The 17,965-nt window shown below is 36.3% G+C and overlaps 1 protein-coding gene across 1 annotated transcript in view; it reads left to right on the top strand.

Annotated features, from left to right (window-relative positions):
• LOC142341253 (uncharacterized) overlaps positions 1-2,981 on the top strand; it is a 42,351-nt gene extending 39,370 nt beyond the window's left edge. Inside the window, exon 5 of the mRNA XM_075392173.1 lies at positions 2,337-2,981. Coding sequence (XP_075248288.1) covers positions 2,337-2,903 — 567 coding nt within the window. The 3' untranslated portion in view covers positions 2,904-2,981. The remainder of the gene's footprint in view (positions 1-2,336) is intronic.
• The last annotated feature ends 14,984 nt before the right edge of the window (positions 2,982-17,965 follow it).

Below are 17,965 nucleotides of genomic sequence, written 5' to 3'. Positions count from 1 at the left end.
GACGGACTTCCCAAGGGAAAAGATTTTCCGTTGAAAGAAGTAAGGCTGGAGCACCAACGGATGAAAGAGATGCGTCCATTAGACAATAATCCGAAATTCGTTAAATCGTTGCATTATTCCCTCACTATGGATTATAATCAATGGTGTCTGTCGAAGGAAACAGTGATTAAGAATAAAGTTACCGGCCAGACGATCACTGTTCCCACCGACACCTTACCGGTGATCCCTGATTTTTCGTTGGTAACAACAATGAACCTCTGGAGACTTCGCTCCCGAAATGCCAACGAAAGGTCATATGAAGTCGCCCACAAGACGCTAGGCTGTAGGATTCACGTCCCTTTTTCAAACCTCACAGCCTTTCCCGAAAACAACTCAATTATGGCCGAAACAATTTACACCACGGACTTAGTGGTTGAAAACTCCACATTCCGCAGACAGCTCTGGGAGTCGGAGAACGCACTGGCAGACCTACAGAAACAACTGAGCGCTCTCCAAATTTCCGCGAAAACAAACGACAACGAGAAGGAAGCCATGAGGAGAAAATTAGTTGTTTGTTCAAAAACTCTGGAAATTAGAGATTCTCAGCTGAAGACCCTAATCAAAAAGTCAAATGACCTTATTGAAGCAAATCAAAACCTTGCAAAGGAACTGAAAGAGTCAAAAAGAGTTCTGATTTTGTAAACTTCTTTTCACCTTAATCTTTATTTGAAGACTCATTTCCGTCTTTTGCTGTACTTGTAACCAACAAACTCTTTCGCTATTACCTTGTGTATGTGCCTCAGTAAATCTTCTGTTTTAAGGCTAATAAATTTGTCGCACAGTATCATTGCTGTCTATTAATCTTAATAATCTTAACTTTTGTAAACCTCTCCAACGACCATATATCCTAGTATTTCTACTCTTTAATCACTAACTGGTTCTTAAATCCTATTAGTTTCATAACTGATGTATTAACTAACCAGTCTCTTTCTGTATACTAATGTTGTAAACTTTTCAACCAAATAATTATTGTCTTCCTCATCAATCAACCTTTTAACTCTTGTGTAAAAAAGTGGTCACTGTTTACTTATATACTCTTAATGTAAACTTTGTACGATAGAGCACAATTTTTCTCTTCTTTAAACCGGGGTGAGCTGTAGTATTGCTAATTGGATAATTTCCGCCGCAATTATCGATACTACAGAGAGTATAATTATTTAACCGTCGACTTTGTGAACACTTTAGACTTAGTCTAAACTGACGGAATATTAAGAGAAAGCTATGCTGCGTGAATTGCGTTGAGTGAATGAATACATTATTCATAGCCAAATACTGCTGTGTATTATTTAATACACTATGGAGCAGGCCATACCGGCTGATTCACTGCCGCTATTAATACGCGTACTAAGTGAAGGGTACTGAAGCTATCCAGGCCGTTCTTCAGCAGCAAGCCTGAAACGAATATATGACTAAAGACGAGTAATAGTCGGCTCCACGAATGACCTAGGAATTGATTCGGAGCTAGTCATAAGTCTTGTGATTTTTTAGTCGTGTTGACTCAGTTATAAACACGCACGAGCTTAGAGCTTGCTGCTGAAGGAAATCAGACCAAACTCAACGAGCGCGAACGTAAGACGCTTGAATTTCAACCGAAAAATTTCTCTCTCTCTCTCTCTCTCTCTCTCTTCCTCTCACTGCTCTTAGAGCGAAACTTCTACTCCTCAGCTAAGAGGGAAATACAGCAGCGATTGTAAGTCTGCCAATTTTATAGCAAAAATAGAGTTAGAGTAATGTTCACATCCAGCAGTAAGATGGATTCAATTTATTGATTAAGATTAGATACCCCACCATATTTTCAAGTAAGATTTAACTCTTAATTGTGCTCTATCCTTTCTGTTTATTTACTAATTAATCTTTATATCTAATCAATTTTATTTTCTAGCAAATAACACATTATGGTTTGGAAATTAGCAAAGAACATTGTGAGCATATAGTGAGACTTATTCTAGCACGTAATTAAGGTCGCTACAATAATATAGGTTTAGCTCTAGTGTGGTAATTAAGAACAAACAAATAAAATACCTACCACATCAGAGTTAAAAGTAGTAGGACAGCTTCAAAACTCTGAGAGCTCGTGTGAAAAGCTGTATATTAAAATTGCTTTAGCTTAAATGTTTTTCTAGCGACTGGCACGCAATTACCAAATCTAGGGTTCAGATTAAAAAAAATTATAGTCTGCAATATATATTAATCATTTGCGATTAACATAAGAGCGCGTAGGTGTTCCAACTGTTGGGGGGGGGGGGGGCGTTAATACAAACACGCAACACGCAGCTTATGTTTAAATTTCTCTGTAGGTTCTGGATCTGAGTCATTATGAACAGGAAGGTAAATTCCTGGAAGGAACTGGCGCCTGTGTCTTTGACCGCATCAATAAAATCTGCTACGTAGGACTGTCCAAACGCGCTGACGCCGAAGTAGCCGAGGACCTTTGCAATCACCTCGGTTACAAACTGATCACGTTCAAAACTCAGGACGAAACTGACCTTCCGATATTTCACACTAATGTCATGCTCAACATCGGCAACACTTTCGCAATGCTTTGCGATGAATGTTTCGCAACAGCTGAGGAACTGGACGCCGTCCAGAACTCCCTCTCGGCGTCCGGACGAACTGTGATCCCGATATCCTTACTTCAAGTCAGGTTCTTTTGCGGAAACGCCCTAGAGCTTCGAGGCGAGAAGAATGGAGAGCCCATGTTCTTCTTGACCATGTCACAAAATGCGTGGGATAATTTGTTCGACTGGCAGCAGTCGATGATTCGTGAACACGTTGATGACGTAATACCGATTCCTGTGAACACGATTGAGCGAATTGGAGGGGGCTCTGTAAGGTGCATGATCGGACAGTTGTTCACGTCATAATACTAGGAAGTCAGAAGTACTAGGAACTGCTTCACTTTTTCTGCTCTCCGCCTTTTTAGTAAAATTCTAAACTTTTAATGTTCAGCAGACATTTTAATGACAATTCCGTGGTCAACAAATTTTTCGATGCTTACGGGGTTGATAACACAAATCTGCTGACATATAATAGAGCCGAATATTAGATTGGTTAAAGATTCGGTATTTAGTTGAAAAATTGATTTTGAAGCATATTAAAAAAGGTGCCAGTTGCAAAGCAAGTGAAGCAGTTCCGAATGTTTGAAATTAAAATAGGAGGCAGATATTACGAAATGCGACCAATGAAGGAACTGTGTAAATTAAGGTGAAAGTGGTGTTGGCATTTTGAATATTGGGCTATGATGTTATGATTTAAAGGCTATTATTATTTAGTATTAATATTTTTAGCTTTCAAACTGTACATTTTAACTGTTACTAGTAAAGCAATCGATTTAGTGCTAAAAGTGCAAGCGTTACAATCCTCGGCTCGGCATGGCATAATAATTTTTTTACTGCGTAACCGCAGCCGATCAGTATCAAGGGTTTCAATCAACTCTGTATTAACAGAAAGCCTTACTTAAGAGCCAAATCTTTTTATTCTGATAGTAAAACGCATACTCATTTCTGAGTCAGAGTACGTGCAGCCAAATCTGATATAATTATGACCATATCAAATCCAGTGACAAAAAAAAATTGAATCAAAATCTTTCTAAACTGTTAGATGAACATAGCTGGACTGCACAAAACACCTTGAAAACATAAGTGGAGTTTAACTGAAGCTGTCTTAAGAAAAAAAGGAAACGTAAGAAACTAGCAATTAAATCAACTCTGATTATTTCTCAGAAGTTTTGAACTGAATGAAATAATAAACGGCTAACAATGAGGCTCGGTAATGTGCGTTCGCACATAAAGTTCTGACGGCGCTAGTGAAAATGGCAGACGTACCAAAATATAGAAATTTTACGGCTGGCCAATCACAATTGAGAAAATAGGAATCTTGTTCTCTGAATGGTTGAGTGCTCAAACTCTCCATGTTTTAAAATAGGATATGCGCGTTAACGTAAAACCTCTCAGAAATCGCGATAAGCCGAAATAAAAAAATTAAACTTGTCTCACGTTCGGTTGTGATAGATTCATATCAATTCCCGCTGGCCGCTGAGGCATGGCCAGATGCGGTAAAAAATATAATATAGAATTAGGCCATGTCAAATTTAAGCTAATTGAGTGCATAAAGGTACAGTGTTTTAAATTTCTCAAGCAATCACATTCGTATTTTGGTGCGTCTATTTGTTCAAACGTCACCAGTTCTGGCCCCGCTTATCACCTTTTTGACTTAATTGTCTACCAAATGAGGAACAGATAAAACAACCCAAATATTCAAGGGTCTTTTAAAAGAATTGGTGCATAGACAAGAAAATCACCTCCAAAGCAAATAATTTGATGGACTAAAAATTACCGCATTAGATTGATGCGTTCTGCCATTTTTACGAAAGTGAGGCAAGACGAAATACAAATCCAAACAACAACAACAACAAAAATTAATTATATCCAAAACTTTATGTCCAACTCAAGATAGCGTCAGATAAAACTGATACTAAACAAAATAACTTGTTTCTAATTGAAAATATATGGGAACAGTCCATAATAAAGCTCAGTAACATTAAGACAAACAAACAACAAAATCAACGAAGTTAAAGACAATGTAAAAACGGTAGTTAAAGACAAATGAAAAAGAAAACAGATTCTTCGAGAAAGGGTATCGAAGCCGTTGAAACCATAATCTATGGCTCTGAAAACTCCTCTATTTTCAATAGTGACTTATTTTGAACCCCAATAATGTAAAATGTGAACTGTCGATAACGTTATTAGTGATATAACGAGAAAAAACGGAAATTGTGCCAACCTCTAAAAATAAAAAAAAAACTGCGAAATTTTAGTAATATCAAACCTAGAAAATCATACCTTAACGCATAAAACCACAAATAGGATTAAATTTTAACTCAGTAGAAGGAAGAGGAAGAATTCTTTCTTTGCAGACATTAAACTACGAGTGGCAAAAATCAATAAGCAATTTTTTATTAAAAATCCAACATTTTTAAAAGTCGAAACGATCAAAATTGTTCGAGTAATGAAACTAGATGTATTAGAGCAGTTTAGGAAGCCATTTAGAACTATCAACAGTGAGCTTTGATATGAATCGTTCTTTTTTTATTTACCAAAAACGGATCATTTTTTAAAAAATGATTAGCTTCAAAAGGAAATAACTAAATAAGCAGGTTTATTTTTCCAAAAGAAGCGCTTGAGAAGTGTTTTTTTTTCAGTCTTTCGTCTGCAAAAATAACGTCAATTAAAGACAAAAATCAAAAATCAGTTGACGTTTTTTGAAAAAACTCGTGTCGAAGCCAATAAATTCAAAACGAATTCTAGAATGCATTAGATTTTGTACACGTATGCTTTCCCTTGACAAAAATTATTTCATATGCTATCTGTAATTAAAGGGAAAAGGTAGCAAATAGACAAAAAAGTACAAATATGCAAAATTGAATTGCTTTTTTTAAAAAAATTTTGAAAGCGATTGCATATAGGCTCGTTTAGTACTCCATAAAAAACCATTGAGACCTGTCATTATCCAGGAAGTTCTATTTGACTAAAAAACAAAGTAAAAACGATAGTAAAAGACAAATGAAAAAAAGATTTTTCGAGAAAGGGTATCGAAGCCGTTAAAACCATAATTTATGCCTCTAAATGGTTTCGATATTTTCAATAGTGGCTTATTTTGAACCCCAAAAGTGTAATATGTGAACCGTCGATAATGTTATTAGTGATAAAAAGTGAAAAAAACGTGAAAAATTGGCCAACGCCTAAGGATTAAAAAATGTGAAATTAAGTATGATCAAATCCAGAAAACCATACGTTAACACGTAAAATCGCAAATAAGATTAAACGTTTATTCAGTAGCAGTGAAAAGTCAAAACGACCAAAACTGTTTGAGTAACGAAATCAGATAATTTATTTTAGAGGTGAACTTTAAAATTCGAAATGACCAAAATTGTATGAGTAATGAAACTAGATAAATTAATTTGGAGCACTACAAGAAACCATTTGGACCTATCAATAGTGAGCTTTGATACGAATCGTTCTCTTCTTTAACGAACAAAAAAGTGTCGATTTTATTAAAAAAAAGCCTGAATGACTTCAATCCGAATTTTTTTTCGGATTTTAACAGTGCCAAAACTGGCTCAAGATTGGGCCAAAACTGGCCTTGCTATTGTTGTTCGTTCATTAGGAGCACTCAATGGTTTCGGATGTTATAGATTTAGATAGTTTTAGTTAAAAGTAAAAAATAAATACCGGGTGTTTGATAATCATAGATTAAAATTAACAAAAAACGGCAAATTTTTTGTTCCAGACTTTTCTCAACGGATGTGGAAGGAGCACTAGCGCCCTAAATTGAGTTTAAAAAGATTCTGTTAGTTGTTTTTGGGTGTGTTCTTCCGGAAATCTTTAGCAAAAAAAATAGATCACTAAAAATAAATCCAAGAAAAATAAATACTTTTTGTCTTTCAAAATAAAATCAACAGTACTATTGTTAACAGTTTTTACATATTTTAGCAGAATTGACAAAATTTTAGGCAAACATTCTGGAAAATGTGAAAAAATATAAGGCAAATTGGTTCAATATTCACAGAAATTGAAACCACGATAACAGGCTCTGGGAAACGAAATTCAAAAAAAATATATTTTTAATTTCATGTTCTACGCTGAACGGGCTTTTTAATGATACCACTCACAACTCTCTACGTTGTATATATCGATCGGTCAAAATTGTCAGAACAAAAAAACCCATTTGAGTATATAGCTCCTCCCCCTCAAGTGTGTCGGAACAACTAAGGTTGTATTTAATGTTTCATTTTGTCCAAAAATATTGATCTTGATAGGTGCGGGCAGTTCTGACTTTTTCCCCATACAAAAAAATATAATTCTGTCAAACTTGTCTGTAACCAAAATTTCTAGTCATCATATGTTGAAACTCTCATTTTAGGTATTAATTCTGTAATATTTCTGCTGTAAAGAGCACATAATCATCAACTCAGTCTTTTTTAAACTTTTGGTGTAAAATTGATGGAACTATGGATGGAAGTAATCAGTTTTAGCCGATCTGTTGTTGTTGTTCGCTTTCGAATGCGAAATGGGATTATTTCATTTGCTACGCCAGTAGTAAGAGAATCTGCCATATGCTTGTAGGGGGGGGGGGGGTTCGGACCCCCCTACAAGACTTTTTACAACCGAAAAACTGATTTTCTCTTTGTGAAACAAAATTTATTGGCTAAGTTTTGCCAGCTTGTGAGAAGTTCTTGTGTTAAGCAGTCTGGCGAAACTTTTCCGAAAAACTTTGTTTCACAAAGAGAAAATCAGTTTTTCGGTGGTAAAAAGTCTTGTAGGGGGTGGGGTCCGAACCCCCGCCCCAACAAGCAAATGGCAGATTTCCGCTGTGGCAATGTTTGCTGTATATAGAATAAGGTGTTACCTAAGTTCTAGACCCTCGCCAAATGTTTTTGGTGAAAACATAAAAATCCAATATAAGACACCAGAGGCCAAAAAATTTCAAAAGTTTGAAAAATTTTTTCGAAAATTTTTCAAAGTTTTTCAAAGTCCTAAAATGGTCTGAAATGGATTTTGCGCCATGAAAGAGCACTCAAATGTGATTTTTTGTTGACTTCACTTTTCTTCATCTATGCAGTATGGGGGGTCGGAAAGACAAAAATTTCAAATTTTTGAGAAAAAAATTCCAAAATTGTTCGAAGTCCTAAAATGGTCTGAACTGGAATTTGTACTATGACAGAGCTCCCAAAAATGATTTTTTGTTGACTTGAAAATTTGTTCAGATGAAGTCTACATTAAAAGATTTTCTTGAAAAGTCAATTTGTTGACTTGAAAAATTTCATACCTAAAAAAAGCAACTTTTGTTCATTTATTTATTTCTCTGTTTGAGAATCAGCATGACAACAATTGGGACCATAGATTTGATGAACATTCATGAAATTTATGAACAAATAAAAGTTGACTATGCGGATTATAGTGAACGGTTTGTATACTTTTTGGCAGCATGTCTTTATCTGGACCCAGACATTAACTTGGAAATAGTTCTCAAGTTGAGACCATATGGTGGCCTTATTGGTATAGACAACTCCTCGTTAGACACATACCTTAAATTGTATAAATTCCTTCGATTACATGCAATACTTGATGATGCTTCGGGGTTTATTGCAGAGCATAGTCAGAAAGGCCCTGGATATTCATACGTTTTACGTTGTCCAATCACAAACGCTTATATTGGTCACATGACAGGCTTACTGTTTTGTCTGTTCGTGAAAAATTTTAAACGGAATTTGTTTAATTTGCTGGAATGTTGACTCTTGAAAGTGTCGTTTTAAATTTTGAAGGTTTCCGCCATAAAAAACCCGGTTTTATAATTAAGGAGTTATCGATTTGCTCAAAAAACTATTCAGACACAATCTTATTCCTACCACCAGTTTCATACAACTCACTATCCGCCAGTGAGAGAAAATCTCATCAGTGGGTCAGCAAATTTTTGCACGTTTTGTCATGGAATAGTGGAAATTATCCTTACTGGTTTTTATCTCAAATTTCTATTGCAATTAAACTTCGATTTCCTTCAGGAAAGTTTTATGCCAAAGGGAAAGAGAAAACAGAATCACTGCAAACACTTTTACAGAAAGAAGTGATAGATTTGGATACCTTTTTATGCCCTAAAGTTGAGGAAATTGTTACCCCAATTAAACATTTTACTTGTGCTCTACACTCTCTTTACTTGCCTGAGACACAAAAGAAAAGACATTGCGCTAAAAGAAAAGCACAGTTATATTTCTATTCGCTAACATTGCCCGCCAATGAACCGTCGAGTGGAGAAAGTAGCTCCGTCAGTCCTTCAAGTGAATTTATCTACAAGTTTGACAGTATGCAGTTGCATAACGAATGATAATCAAATATCTCTGTCTTTGGTGAGAGAGGAAAAAATAGAATCACGGGGGCAATCTATTCTGAGGAAACAACAAATTCTTTGCAACCTAGCTGAGATTGAGACGCTGAAAAATATCTTTCCTTGCTTGAATACTTTCAAATGTACCATGTCTTTACAAGAGAGAATGAAAAGACTGAAACTAACCCCTTTACCTATGTACAAGTCGCCAACCTCAGTTCAAGTGAGCCTGGACGACCAAAGTCTTGAGAGATTTGAAAACACTTTGTATGGTCTTCATGCTGGTGCTTTTTGCCAAATAATGGAAATATTTGTGAGTGGCTATGGGAAATTAGATATTGACAATGATGTTTTGTGTGTACGCTTAATTTTTGAAGAAAAAATAAAATTTTGAAAAAAAAAATTTATTTCACAAAATCGTGTTAGTAGTGTTAGAGCATCATATGAAGCGCAAAACGTATCAAATCAACATCACTCATCTTTACAATTTCTTTTTCACCAAAAAGATAGCGAGCAATATAAATACAAAACAAGCCACACAAAATAGAGAGTTTGGTTTTTGAATAGGCTGGTATCTTAGCAATTCATACACATTTTGAATATTATCAGCAAAGGAAGCAAGTCTATTATGTAAATGTTTGTATGAAACTAAGTTCTGTCCAAGTGGATCAGCAAAAATTTATTTTCCCTTTCTCTGACAAAAAATTGTCCAATGTGACTGAGAGGTTGAAACAATTGACTGAGAGGTTCCAATTGACTGAGTTCCAATTGACTGAGAGGTTGAAACATTCACTATGATGAAACTGTTGTGAGATAGATTAACAGGGAAGTTCTCAGCTGCAAACACACCTCGGAACTTGTATTTTAAAAGTTTACATGCTTGAAAAAGTTGTTTATTTCATCTTCATCCATCAGTTTGTAAGAATATGATTTTTTGAAACTCTTCGGGCTGAATCGATGAAGATAGTGCTTGCTTTTTACCCAATAACAAAAATTTCTATGTTGTTGGGTAATGCCGATGAAAATTTAAGTTCAATTGAAATTGAACAATTTGTAAGTTCAGGGTGAATAAAATCATGTGAAGCCTGGTGAGTGCTGGTGAGATCAAACAGCATAATAAAATGGTTGGGGTATTCAGACAAACTAATTCCATGCCCATTATCGATATAGGCTAAATCTGACATTGTGTTGAAGTATAAGCGTTTTACGTCAGCTGTATTTATGGGGCTGTCAGCAATGGGGAGTCTATTTCGGTAAATACAAATCTGCTCCAGATTAAATTTACGAAAGTGAAAAGGATTGAGTTGTTTGCTTCCTAAGAAAGCTTCATTTCTGCTAAGACAAATTGCAAGACGTGGAATAGGCTCCCTGCTAAAAACATCTTCCTGTTTTCGACTTTGCAAGCCAGTAGAAGCCAGAAATATTTTTGTTATATTTTCCAAGTAAGGATAGGACGCTGGGCTTGATAGTAAAGTTTTTTTCAATAGCAGAGACCACGTCGTCGTTCAGCGTCATTTTTCTCACATACAAATTAGCTTCAATAATTTTCACTTTGGATGATTTCCAGCATTGTCAGAAATTATAACAAAATCATCTATTGATCGTCGAAACGAAATTCGCAGAGTGACTCCACTCAAAAGATGACGATCACATGTAAAAAAATCTACTGCCACTTTCCCATAAAATGTACATTCAGCAGATTGTCTAACCAAAGCTTTTCGTCTGTTAACTTCAGCTGATGCTATTGCTCCAGGACCATCCTCGTACGAATAACCTTGGCAAGCCAACCAAGTAGCTTTTTGCGTCTTTGTTGTGAGAAAATTCGGTTTCAATGAAACTTTTGTGAGCATAATTTCCATTCGCATTTGAAATTTTTAATCCGTTGGCTGATACTGTACAGTCAGAAAAGAGTGAATGTAAAACATTATTACAAAAGTCAGGAGTGTCTATTTTAGTTACATCTGCTGCAGCTCCAGCATCATATTTTAAATCAGCTTCAGATGCTTGAACTATCTTGCATTTGATTTCAAGCAAAATTTTTTGAAGATCAATAAAATTATTTCTGTCTCCGGCAACCTCAAACTCAAGCATGGGTCCGTTAGGACTGTAAACTGGTCCTGCTTTTTGACAAAACCTGCCATCTAAAGTTACAAGAAGCACTGGTTTTTCAAATAAATCCAAGGAACTATGTGTTGCCTCTGTTGGTAACATACTACCGATCATCTTTAACTTTGGCAAAGAAATCCGACCGACTTCTCTTTGGCTGTTTGTGTTTTTAAATGACTACCTTTCTTTTTTCGCTACTTTTTCTCGTTTTTGAACCTAAGCGTTTAGATCGTCTACGATTCATTCGTCTTTGTCTCATTCGCAGTGCCAATAAACCTCCTGTTTGCTTTTTGACTGTATTTGATATCGTGTTTTTCAGCGCTTGTTTTGGAGATTTTTTTTACTGACGATGTCCATTAACTCTGGTACGCTCTGTAACAGAAGTTCTTTTTCAACACGTTTTGCTGCTGGTTTAATAAATTTTCTTGCAAGAGGTAGAGCGATTCTTCCAATACCACTTGCTAAAGCTCCAATTTCGCTACCTCTTTGCCTATAATGCCCCGAAAAATAAGGCAACCCAGATGCTTGATTGGTGTAGTAAGATTCCATTGCTTTTACTCACCAAATTTTTTGAACTGTAACGTCAGAATGACTTTACGGGTCCCTGAAAAGGGGACTAATTGACCTGTTTCGGTGCGTAGTTCCATAGAAATTGACTGAATCGTATTTGAAAGAAGTTTTTTGTAGTCCAAATTCGAAAAAAACTATTCTGTGTGTTGGTTCAAGCTCGCAGATGCTACCGTTTTTCAACCGTTGTTTTGAATCAATGACTCGTAATAAAGGTGCTTTCGCATCGGCCACGTATTGATACTCATTAAATTTTGTATAAATTAATATCAAATGTTTCCCGGCGCACAGATCAGCTGGAAAGTCACCCATAAAAGCCTTGGTATCATCTTTTTTCATCAGTTTTTTTGCAGTTGTGTCCATTTTCTCGTCCATCAGGGACACCCTTGAAACCAATAATGCTAGGAATTTCATCGCTTGGAAACGTAATTCCCTCGTATTTTCCAAAGACAATTTCAAATTTACCGGAACTTTTAATTTCGCTGAAAGAAAAATTTGGTAAACCAACAGTTCTTTTAATGGTAGCTAACAGCTGTGGCACAGTATCAAAAGTTCCTGGCATGAAAACTAATCGCTCACCGTTGTATGGACGTGATATGACATTGGCTCCAGAGCTATTCCGTTGGTGATCTTCTAAACCACCCAAACTGTAAGAAGTTAGGACCCCGTTTGTGATGTGTTCTATTTTTGTTGGAAAAATAATTTGACTCAAAGCTACTCTCCTGTCGCCCGACAGTTGTATTTCATCATTGAAAAAGTTTCTGAATGAAGCCAATGTGTTTTGATTAAAGATCTCCATCGAAGCGGAGGAGATTACATGTACCGTAAATTCATCTTCAAAACGTTTACTTGCCATTTTGCAAAGGAGATTCTCGTACTAACTGGAGTTCGGGTTGATAGAACTTAAAATGTACCGTGAATAATTTCTTTTTCGGTATCAATAAGAGAGTACGTTGGAGGGTTCAATGTTGGGATGGACCAAATCTCAAAAATCTCGTCTGTAAAAGACTGTTCGTAACCCTTTCCAAACGTCTCCTCTTTTTTCAGTATTCGTACAAGATCACCAACAAAAAATGTTGGTTTTTGAGAAAATGTTGTATTCGCAATCAACGATACAAGCCGCGGAACGTCTTTTTTCGTGACTTTGTTTGGAGCAACTTTAATTGTTCGATTAACTCTAGAATTGATAGTTTTAACAAATGAATCCAGTTTACCTAGATATGAATAGGTCCACTTTTCTTCTAAGTATCTGTATATTATATTCTTGAGAGAACGTATATTTCTCGGTGAATAAAATCATGTGAAGCCTGCTGAGTGCTGGTGAGATCAAACAGCATAATAAAATGGTTGGGGTATTCAGACAAACTAATTCCATGCCCATTATCGATATAGGCTAAATCTGACATTGTGTTGAAGTATAAGCGTTTTACGTCAGCTGTATTTATGGGGCTGTCGGCAATGGGGACTCTATTTCGGTAAATACAAATGTGCTCCAGATTAAATTTACGAAAGTGAAAAGGAGTGAGTTGTTTGCTTCCTAAGAAAGCTTCATTTGTGCTAAGACAAATGACAAGACGTGGAATAGGCTCCCTGCTAAAAACATCTTCCTGTTTTCAACTTTGCAAGCCAGTAGAAGCCAGAAATGTTTTTGTTATATTTTCCAAGTAAGGATAGGACGCTGGGCTTGATAGTAAATTTTTTTCAATTGCAGAGACCACGTCATCGTTCAGCGTCATTTTTCTCACATACAAATTAGCTTCAATAATTTTCACTTTGTATGATTTCCAGCATTGTCAGAAATTATAACAAAATCATCTATTGATCGTCGAAACGAAATTCGCAGAGTGACTCTACTCAAAAGATGACGATCACATGTAAAAAAATCTACTGCCACTTTCCCATAAAATGTACATTCAGCAGATTGTCTAACCAAAGCTTTTCGTTTGTTAACGTCAGCTGATGCTATCGCTCCAGGACCATCCTCGTACGAATAACCTTGGCAAGCCAACCAAGTAGCTTTTCCGTCTTTGTTGTGAGAAAATTCGGTTTCAATGAAACTTTTGTGAGCATAATTTCCATTCGCATTTGAAATTTTTAATCCTTTGGCTGATACTGTACAGTCAGAAAAGAGTGAATGTAAAACATTATTACAAAAGTCAGGAGTGTCTGTTTTAGTTACATCTGCTGCAGATCCAGCATCATATTTTAAATCAGCTTCAGATGCTTGAACTATCTTGCATTTGATTTCAAGGAAAATTTTTTGGAGATCAAAAAAAATATTTCTGTCTCCGGCAACCTCAAACTCAAGCATGGGTCCGTTAGGACTGTAAACAGGTCCTGCTTTTTGACAAAACCTGCCATCTAAAGTTAAAAGAAGCACTGGTTTTTCAAATAAATCCAAGGAACTATGTGTTGCCTCTGTTTGTAACATACTATCGATCATCTTTAACTTTGGCAAAGAAATCCGACCGACTTCTCTTTGGCTGTTTGTGTTTTGAAATGACTACCTTTCTTTTTTTGCTACTTTTTCTCGCTTTTGAACCTAAGCGTTTAGATCGTCTACGATTCATTCGTCTTTGTCTCATTCGCAGTGCCAATGAACCTCCTGTTTGCTTTTTGACTGTATTTGATATCGTGTTTTTCAGCGCTTGTTTTGGAGATTTTTTTTACTGACGAAGTCCATTAACTCTGGTACGCTCTGTAGCAGAAGTTTTTTTTCAACACGTTTTGCTGCTGGTATAAAAAATTTTCTTGCAAGAAGTAAAGCGATTCTTCCAATACCACTTGCTAAAGCTCCAAGTTCGCTACCTCTTTGCCTCTAATGCCCCGAAAAATAAGGCAACCCAGATGCTTGATTGGTGTAGTAAGATTCCATTGCTTTTACTCACCAAATTTTTTGAACTGTAACGTCAGAATGACTTTACGGTCCCTGAAAAGGGGACTAATTGACCTGTTTCGGTGCGTAGTTCCATAGAAATTGACTGAATCGTATTTGAAAGAAGTTTTTTGTAGTCCAAAATCGAAAAAACTATTCTGTGTGTTGGTTCAAGCTCGCAGATGCTACCGTTTTTCAACCGTTGTTTTGAATCAATGACTCGTAATAAAAGTGCTTTTGCATCGGCTACGTATTGATACTCATTAATATTTGTATAAATGAATATCAAATGTTTCCCGGCGCACAGATCAGCTGGAAAGTCACCCATAAAAGCCTTTGTGTCATCTTTTTTCATCAGTTTTTTTGCAGTTGTGTCCACTTTCTCGTCCATCAGGGACAACCTTGAAACCAATAATGCTAGGATTTTCATCGCTTGGAAACGTAATTCCCTCGTATTTTCCAAAGACAATTTCAAATTTACCGGAACTTTTAATTTCGCTGAAAGAAAAATTTGGTAAACCAACAGTTCTTTTAAGGGTAGCTAACAGCTGTGGCACAGTATCAAAAGTTCCTGGCGTGACAACTAATCGCTCACCGTTGTATGGACGTGATATGACATTGGCTCCAGAGCTATTCCGTTGGTGATCTTCTAAACCACCCAAACTGTAAGAAGTTAGGACCCCGTTTGTGATGTGTTCTATTTTTGTTGGAAAAATAATTTGACTCAAAGCTACTCTCCTGTCGCCCGACAGTTGTATTTCATCATTGAAAAAGTTTCTGAACGAAGCCAATGTGTTTTGATTAAAGATCTCCATCGAAGCGGAGGAGATTACATGTACCGTAAATTCATCTTCAAAACGTTTACTTGCCATTTTGCAAAGCAGATTCTCGTACTAACTGGAGTTCGGGTTGATAGAATTTAAAATGTACCTTGAATTATTTCTTTTTTGGTATCAATAAGAGAGTACGTTGGAGGGCTCAATGTTGGTATGGACCAAATCTCAAAAATCTCGTCTGTAAAAGACTGTTTGTAGCCCTTTCCAAACGTCTCCTCTTTTTTCAGTATTCGTACAAGATCACCAACAAAAAATGTTGGTTTTTGAGAAAATGTTGTATTCGCAATCAACGATACAAGCCGCGGAACGTCTTTTTTCGTGACTTTGTTTGGAGCAACTTTAATTGTTCGATTAACTCTAGAATTGATAGTTTTAACAAATGAATCCAGTTTATCTAGATATATATAGGTCCACTTTTCTTCTAAGTATCTGTATATTATATTCTTGAGAGAACGTATATTTCTTGGTGAATAAAATCATGTGAAGCCTGCTGAGTGCTGGTGAGATCAAACAGCATAATAAAATGGTTGGGGTATTCAGACAAACTAATTCCATGCCCATTATCGATATAGGCTAAATCTGACATTGTGTTGAAGTATAAGCGTTTTATTCATTCGTTTTGTCTCATTCGCAGTGCCAATGAACCTCCTGTTTGCTTTTTGACTGTATTTGATATCGTGTTTTTCAGCGCTTGTTTTGGAGATTTTTTTTACTGACGATGTCCATTAACTCTGGTACGCTCTGTAACAGAAGTTCTTTTTCAACACGTTTTGCTGCTGGTATAATAAATTTTCTTGCAAGAGGTAGAGCGATTCTTCCAATACCACTTGCTAAAGCTCCAATTTCGCTACCTCTTTGCCTATAATGCCCCGAAAAATAAGGCAACCCAGATGCTTGATTGGTGTAGTAAGATTCCATTGCTTTTACTCACCAAATTTTTTGAACTGTAACGTCAGAATGACTTTACGGGTCCCTGAAAAGGGGACTAATTGACCTGTTTCGGTGCGTAGTTCCATAGAAATTGACTGAATCGTATTTGAAAGAAGTTTTTTGTAGTCCAAATTCGAAAAAAACTATTCTGTGTGTTGGTTCAAGCTCGCAGATGCTACCGTTTTTCAACCGTTGTTTTGAATCAATGACTCGTAATAAAGGTGCTTTCGCATCGGCCACGTATTGATACTCATTAAAATTTGTATAAATTAATATCAAATGTTTCCCGTCGCACAGATCAGCTGGAAAGTCACCCATAAAAGCCTTGGTATCATCTTTTTTCATCAGTTTTTTTGCAGTTGTGTCCATTTTCTCGTCCATCAGGGAAACCCTTGAAACCAATAATGCTAGGAATTTCATCGCTTGGAAACGTAATTCCCTCGTATTTTCCAAAGACAATTTCAAATTTACCGGAACTTTTAATTTCGCTGAAAGAAAAATTTGGTAAACCAACAGTTCTTTTAATGGTAGCTAACAGCTGTGGCACAGTATCAAAAGTTCCTGGCATGAAAACTAATCGCTCACCGTTGTATGGACGTGATATGACATTGGCTCCAGAGCTATTCCGTTGGTGATCTTCTAAACCACCCAAACTGTAAGAAGTTAGGACCCCGTTTGTGATGTGTTCTATTTTTGTTGGAAAAATAATTTGACTCAAAGCTACTCTCCTGTCGCCCGACAGTTGTATTTCATCATTGAAAAAGTTTCTGAATGAAGCCAATGTGTTTTGATTAAAGATCTCCATCGAAGCGGAGGAGATTACATGTACCGTAAATTCATCTTCAAAACGTTTACTTGCCATTTTGCAAAGGAGATTCTCGTACTAACTGGAGTTCGGGTTGATAGAACTTAAAATGTACCGTGAATAATTTCTTTTTCGGTATCAATAAGAGAGTACGTTGGAGGGTTCAATGTTGGGATGGACCAAATCTCAAAAATCTCGTCTGTAAAAGACTGTTTGTAACCCTTTCCAAACGTCTCCTCTTTTTTCAGTATTCGTACAAGATCACCAACAAAAAATGTTGGTTTTTGAGAAAATGTTGTATTCGCAATCAACGATACAAGCCGCGGAACGTCTTTTTTCGTGACTTTGTTTGGAGCAACTTTAATTGTTCGATTAACTCTAGAATTGATAGTTTTAACAAATGAATCCAGTTTATCTAGATATGAATAGGTCCACTTTTCTTCTAAGTATCTGTATATTATATTCTTGAGAGAACGTATATTTCTTGGTGAATAAAATCATGTGAAGCCTGCTGAGTGCTGGTGAGATCAAACAGCATAATAAAATGGTTGGGGTATTCAGACAAACTAATTCCATGCCCATTATCGATATAGGCTAAATCTGACATTGTGTTGAAGTATAAGCGTTTTACGTCAGCTGTATTTATGGGGCTGTCGGCAATGGGGACTCTATTTCGGTAAATACAAATCTGCTCCAGATTAAATTTACGAAAGTGAAAAGGAGTGAGTTGTTTGCTTCCTAAGAAAGCTTCATTTGTGCTAAGACAAATGACAAGACGTGGAATAGGCTCCCTGCTAAAAACATCTTCCTGTTTTCAACTTTGCAAGCCAGTAGAAGCCAGAAATGTTTTTGTTATATTTTACAAGTAAGGATAGGACGCTGGGCTTGATAGTAAAGTTTTTTTCAATTGCAGAGACCACGTCATCG

This window comes from Convolutriloba macropyga, chromosome 6, assembly GCF_964194025.1.
Source record: "Convolutriloba macropyga chromosome 6, txConMacr16.3, whole genome shotgun sequence".
Classification (NCBI taxonomy): Eukaryota; Metazoa; Xenacoelomorpha; order Acoela; family Convolutidae; genus Convolutriloba; species Convolutriloba macropyga.
Note: the sequence above shows the minus strand (reverse complement) of the source record. Positions and strands in the feature narration are given on the sequence as shown.